Source organism: Ornithorhynchus anatinus, unplaced genomic scaffold, assembly GCF_004115215.2.
Source record: "Ornithorhynchus anatinus isolate Pmale09 unplaced genomic scaffold, mOrnAna1.pri.v4 scaffold_177_arrow_ctg1, whole genome shotgun sequence".
In the NCBI taxonomy this organism is placed as follows: Eukaryota; Metazoa; Chordata; class Mammalia; order Monotremata; family Ornithorhynchidae; genus Ornithorhynchus; species Ornithorhynchus anatinus.
Window position 1 is genome coordinate 64965 of NW_024396703.1, and position 6614 is coordinate 71578.

A 6614-nucleotide genomic window follows, 5' to 3' on the forward strand; every position below is an offset into this window, starting at 1 on the left:
TCCAAGGTCAGCAGAGGACAAGTGGCAATTGTATTTATTGAGTGCTTATGGTGTCCCTCACTGTAGGGACCACGTCTATCAACTCTGCATGACTTAGTGGAAAGAGCATGGGCTTGGGAGTCAGACGTTGTAGGTTCTAATTCCATCTCTGCCACTTGACTGCTGTGTGACCTTGTGCAATCCACTTAACTTCTCTATGCCTCAGTAACCTCATCTGTAAAATGGGGATGAAGACTATGAGCCCCATGTGGGACAACCTGATTACCTTGTATCTACCCTAGTGCTTAGAACAGTACTTAGCACATAGTAAGTGCTTAACAAATACATGATTATCATTACTATTATCACTCTCCCAAGTGCTTAGTAGCATTCTCTGCACACAGTAAGCACTCAGTAAATATGTTCGATTGAGGGAGAGTTGGAAATGCTTCAGCCCTGTGCCCTGGGTTCTGTTGGATTCTGGGTTCTGTCAGATTTTTCCTGGTGACCATTGCACAGGGTCTCTTACTTTCCTTTACATATTCTGTTCCTCTTAAGACTCTACCTACAAACCCCGAGAAGTGAGAATGCTCACTTTCTCCAATGAGGTGGTCCAGGGCATCTGCTTTCTCTTCCAGACCGGAGCAGGGGTCATGGGAACTCCTTCCCCATCACTCTCCACGTTTCCATGATCCTCCTGGAACCCAGGCCAAAACCCACAGACCTGGTCATCGTCCACCTGGCCCTGGTCCACACTCCAATGCTCCTTACCAGAGTGGTCACTGTGTCAGCATCAGCTCAACGTCTGCAGCTTCTGCAGATGGACATCGGATATAAGACGTTCGCGTAGGTGTACCGGGTGACCAGAGGCCTCTCCATCTGTACCACCGGCCTCCTGAGTATGGTTCAGGCCGTGATCATCAGCCCGAGTTCCTCTCTCTGAGCCCAGCTAAAAGCCCAGGTTCAGAAGAATATCCTCCTAATCCTTATCCTCCTGTGGCTCCTCAACTTGATCGTGGACATCAACCTCCTATTCTCCCAATGTGACCAGCTGCCAGCCCAGATTCAGTGATGACTACTGTTCCATCAAGCCCATCAGCAGCCTCGTAGGGCTGTTCCTCTTCCTTATGGCACTCTGTGACGTCCTCGCCTTGGGAATCATGGGAAACTCCAGTGGGTCCATGGTCTTCCTCCTCTTCCAACACAGCCGGAAGGTCCGCCATCTCCACGGCCAGCACCCGCCTCCTTGGAAATCCCCAGAAATGAGAGCAACCCAGACCATTCTGTTGCTGGTCAGCTGCTTCGTAGCCTTCTACTGCACGGACTTCATACTGTCACTGTTTCTGGGGACTTCCCTCAGGAACAGCATCACCCTCCTGAATGCCAATATGTTTGTGGTCAGCAGCTATGCCACCGTCAGCTCCTTCTTTCTGCTAAGCAGTAACTCCAAGCTTGCCAAGTTCTGGGAGGTCCGTTTGAGGAAGACAAGGCTCCATCTCCGTGAGGAACCTATGTTCTTCCCAGGATAGTCTTTTATACCAAGGGATCCTTCCTGAGGTAGTAGCAAGGCCTAGTGGAGAGAGCACACACCTGGAAGTCAGAAGGACCTGGGTTCTAATTCCAGCTCTGCCACTTGCCTGCTGTGTGGCCTTGGGCAAGTCACTTAACTTCTCTGTGCCTCAGGTACCTCATCTGCAAAATAGAGAGTAAGCCTGTGTGTCCCATATGGAACATGGACTGTGTCCAACTTGATTAATTTGTATCTACCCCAGCACTTAGTACAGTATCTGGTACATAGTAAGCACTTAACAAATGCCATAAAAAAAAAACAGTGCTCAAATTCAGTACTTTCAGATTACAAGATGAACATACTGTCTCTTGTGATAAGGGAGCTGTGGGCAGCGCTACAGTGCAGAATTAAGGAACGAGTGAGTTCAAGGGATCGAATAGAGGGGGATAGAGTCAGAAGACTTGGGTTCTAATCCCTACTTTGCCACTTGTCTGCTATGTGCTTGGGCAAGTCATTCCATGTCTCTGGGCCTCAGTTTTGTCAACTGTAAAATTCAATACTTAGACTTTGAGCCCTTGTGGGGCAGGGATTGTGTCTCTGACTTGATTAACTTGTATCTAACCCAATGTTTAGAAGAATGCTTGTCACCTAGTAAATGTTTAACAAATACAATTTTACTAAAGTCATGGAGCAGAAAGGGTTGGTGAATTAAGGATGTTGTTCTTGAGAATGAAATTCTGGGGCTCCTAGATGTGCCATTTCTATATGTCCCTCCGTAGAGGAGTGTAAATCTCTTTATATGACGGTCTGGAGCCCTTGCACTTTTTAGATTCAGGTGTTTTTTGCCCCTAATAATTTCACCCAGCAATCCCTCTGATCCCTCCAAATCTCCCCTACCCCCAAATTACTATTATCATCATCATCATCATCATTGTCTTCATCATCACAGCATTTCCAACTCTGAAAGAGGTCTGAGAAAATAATGATATTTGTCAAGTACTCACTATATATTAAGCACTGGTGTAGATACAAGATCATAATCAGGGTGGCTCAGTGAAAAGAGCCCGGGCTTGGGAGTCAGAGGTCATGGGTTCTAATCCCGGCTCTGCTACTTGTCAGCTGTGTAATTTTGGTCAAGTCACTTAATTTCTCTGTGCCTCATTTACCTCATCCTTAGAATGGGGATTAAAACTGTGAACTCCACGTGGGACAACTTGATCATCTTGTATCCCCCCCAGTGCTTAAAACAGTGCTTTGCACATAGTAAGCACTTAACAAATACCATTATTATTATTATTATTATTATTATTACATATTAAGTAAGAGGGAGATAGATATTGATTCCCCCTTTTACAGATGAGGGAACTGAGGCCCAGAGAAGTAAAATGGCTTGTCCAAGGTCACATAGCAGACAAGTGATGGAGAGTGAAAGGTGAAAGGATTCAATAAAGGAGGAGTAGAAAAGCAAGTGTTTTTGAGACACACAGGGGTCCATGGCGTGGGTCAAGGGGTTAGATGTTACAAACATCAGGGATACCAGTTCTTATCACTCAGTGATATTTTATTGAGTGCTTACTATGCCCAAAGAATTATACTAAGAACCTGGAAGACTACAGTACCAGAGAGTTGGTAAACAACTCTGCCTGCAATGAGCTTACAGTCTACAGAAATTAGTCAATCAATCACTGGTATTTATTGAGAGCTTACTGTGTGCAGAGCACTGTACCAAGCACTTGGGAGAGTACAATAGAACAGAGTTGGTCAATGCAATCCCCACCCACAAAGAGCTCACAGTCTAGAGGGGAAGATGGACATTGAAATCGATTCCTGATAGGGGAAATAATCAGTTAGTCAATCTTCAATCAAGTAACCGCTCAATCAGTCTAAAAATCCCCAACAAAAATAATCAATCAATTAATAGTATTTACTGAGCACTTACTGTTCTCCAAATGCTGTACCAAGTGTTGGGAAAAGCACAGTAAAACAGAATTGACAGACATGATGCCTGACCACAAAGAGTTTACATTCTAGAGGACAGCTGGGCAGGAGGAGAACAGGGAATGGGGACAGGACAGTGAGGAGAGGGAAACAAACTCTTGTGCCAACCAAGTAGTAGGGGAGACATGCCATTTCTCCTCACTTTGGGGCAAGAGAATTTTCAGCTCTCAGAACGGATGATTGGCCTCTTCCAGAAGAAATGGTCATTTTCTGTTAGGGAACCGTTTTCTATTAGAGAACCATTATGAGAAGCAGTATGATATAGCGGATAGAGCACGGGCTGGGGAGTCAGAAGGTCATGGGTTCTACTCCTAGCTCTGCCACTAGTTTACTGTGGGACTTTGGGCAAGTCCCTTCACTTCTCTGTGCCTCAGTTACCTCATCTGTAAAATGGGGAATGAGACTGTGAGCCCCACGTGGCACAGGGACTGTGTCCAACCCGATTTGCTTGTATCCACCCCGGCGCACAGTACGGTGCCTGACACACTGTAAGTGCTTAACAAGTACCACAGTTATTATTATTCCAGGCATAACATCCTCCTTAGAGCAGCTTTCACAGCCTGATTCCTCAAACTGTAGATGACAGGGTTCAGAGCCGGGTGTACCATGGAATAGGAAACGGACAGAAGCAAGTCTAGGCCTGTTGGACAATTGGAGGATGGAATTAGATATTCAGAAACACCCGTGGAGATGAAGAAAGTCACGACAATGAGATGGGGCAGGCAGGTGGAGAAGGCTTTGGATCGGCCCTCTGCCGATGGCATCTTCAGCACGGCCGAGAAGATGCGGATGTACGAGACGGTTATGTATGAGAAACAGATGGTGAAGGAACTGGCAGACAGGACAGTGAGTGAATATTCACTTATGTTTCCTTGGGGACCAGAGAGCTTCAGAAGCTGGGGGACGTCTCAGAAGAACTGGTGGATCACATTGGGCCCAGAGAAGGGTTCAGAGAAGGTGGTGGCCGTGTGCATGAGGCCGGAGAGGCCCCCGCTGAGCCAGGAGGTGGCCGCCATCTTCCCACAAACTCCTCTGTTCATGATGATCTCGTAGAGCAAGGGGTGGCAGATGGCGGCGTAGCGGTCGTAGGACATCACTGTGAGCAGGGCCACCTCAGAGACAACGGCCGAAACAAAGAAAAACACTTGCAGAATGCAGCCCTGGAAAGAAATGGCGTTGTTGTTGGTCACTGAATTGAAGAAAGATTTAGGGCCAGTGACGGAGATGAGGCAGAGGTCGAGGACAGACAGGTGCCTGAGAAAGAAGAACATGGGGGTGTGGAGGTGCCGGTCGAGGGTGGTGACGGCGACGATGAAGAGATTTCCCGTCAGGGCCGCCAGGTAGATCAGGAGGAACAGCGTGGCGTGGACCAGCTGCAGTTCCTGGACCTCCAAGAACCCTAGCAGGAGGAATTCTGTCACTTCCGTGCCATTGGCCATCTGAGTGAAAAGAACGTTTGGAGAAAACTTCTGTTTGGTGACACAGAAAGAAGACATAGTTTATTGACTGTCTGAAAACAGTTGTCACAAAGGTCCCCATGTGGACAAAAACTGCAAGAGAGCACAGGAGTTCTTGACAAAGTGTGCCTCTCAATTTATCCTTCCCATAACTCTCGTGATAAACCAGTTATTCTTCTTGGTTTCCTAGAGTGTAATACTTCTGGCCTCAGAGTCCTAGCACTAATAACAATAATAATAATAATAATTGTGGTATTTATGAAGTGCTTACTATGTGTCAAGCACAGTCTTAGTGCTGGTGTAGATTCAAGATAATCAGGTCCCACCTGGGGCTCAAAGTCTAAGTAGGAGGGAGTACAGGTATTCCAACCCCCTTTTGGAAATGAGAGAACTGAGGCACAGGGAAATTAAGTGACTTATCCGAGGTCACACAACAGGTAATTGGTAGGTCAGGATTAGCACCCAGCTCCTCTGACTCTCAGGCTTATGTTTTTTCCACTAGGCCATGCTGTTTGGTCTAGGCAATACCACGTACTGAAAAGGAGCATAGAAAGGTACCACTGTCCTGTCTCAATATTTGCAAAATAGAACTTCCTCCATCTAGTTCCAAGAATTTTATTTCTTCCTTGCTGCTTGCCTAGAAAACCTACTTACTTCCAGAATAGTTAAATACTAGTTTTAGAGTAAAAAAAAAAAATGCCTCCCGATACAAGTAGTTGATGTCTAGGATATCTAGTACAGTACCTCAGTGCTTAGTACAGTGCCTGGCACATAGTCAGCACTTAACAAATGCCATTATTATCCATTATCACCTTTTAGGCCTGGTGGACATGGGTTTCACTTACCTCAATATACCTATAATGAGCTGTGAGAGTCATGCAGCTAGCCCCACATGTAGAGGAAGTGGGAAGGAGGAATTGTGGAAGTTGCTAAAGGAAGACAAACTATCCTCCTGACCCCTCACTGAATCAAACAATCAATGGTATTTATTGATTGCTTACAGTGTGCAGAGTGTGGTACTAAATAATGGCAATAACTGGGGAATTCGTAAAGTCTTTACTATGTTCCAAGCACTGAACTGAGTGCTGGAATAGATACAAGAAAATCAGATTCTAATACAGTCTGACCTGATTTTCCTTTTTTTTTCTACTTATTAAGTGCTTACTATGTGCTAGGCACTGTACTATCGCTGGAGTAGATACACAGTCCATGTCTCACATGGGGCTCACATTCTTAATCCCCATTGTACAGATGAGGCAACTGAGGCACAGAGGAGTGAAGTACTTGCTGTCCCAAGGTAAACCCGGGATTCCCATCATCTCAAGGTCAAATGCTATCTCATGACTGCTTGAGCCATTAAGGCAGAACTTAAAAGTGCTGGTGGGATACCGTTCCCACAACCAGAACTGCTAGATTGACAGCCCAAGCCAGGAATTCAGAAGGTGTCTTTCGCCCCCGTGCCAATCAAATTAGGTATGGAGGAAGGGGGGGAGAGTGGAGATTGGATAAACTGAGGCCAGAAGCTGGAGTGGCCTAGGAGCACAGGTGATAAATACCTGTGGCCTCTGACCTTCTGTGCAGCGTATCAAGACTCGCAGCAGCCGGCTGTGGGTCACCTCTGCCCAGAGCTTGAGAAGCCCACTCTGCCTGCACCAAGTGAAGAGTCGTGG

At 46.4% G+C, this 6614-nt stretch overlaps 1 protein-coding gene and 1 pseudogene across 1 annotated transcript; one reads left to right on the forward strand and one right to left on the reverse strand.

The window, feature by feature from the left end:
* On the forward strand, positions 567–1508 carry ORNANAV1R-PS3066 (vomeronasal 1 receptor ornAnaV1R-ps3066 pseudogene; annotated as a pseudogene).
* LOC100082946 (olfactory receptor 14J1-like) lies at positions 3648–4983 on the reverse strand. Its single transcript, XM_007662900.3, has 3 exons — positions 4406–4983; positions 4170–4318; positions 3648–3715 (listed from the first exon to the last, which is right to left on the reverse strand). The coding sequence occupies exons 1-3, from the start codon at positions 4981–4983 to the stop codon at positions 3648–3650; spliced, it is 795 nt and encodes a 264-aa protein (XP_007661090.3).
* Positions 4984–6614: the final 1631 nt, after the last annotated feature.

What these genes read in the sequence shown, in the direction of transcription:
- LOC100082946 (XM_007662900.3), bottom strand. Translation starts at nt 4,983, where the DNA reads ATGTCTTCTTTCTGTGTCACCAAACAGAAGTTTTCTCCAAACGTTCTT. An exon ending in GGGCCCAATGTGATCCACCA is followed by an intron (nt 4,319 to 4,405) that starts GTTCTTCTGAGA and finishes CCTGTCTGCCAG; the next exon opens with TTCCTTCACCATCTGTTTCT. An exon ending in GACTTTCTTCATCTCCACGG is followed by an intron (nt 3,716 to 4,169) that starts GTGTTTCTGAAT and finishes GTTCTCTAATAG; the next exon opens with AAAACGGTTCCCTAACAGAA.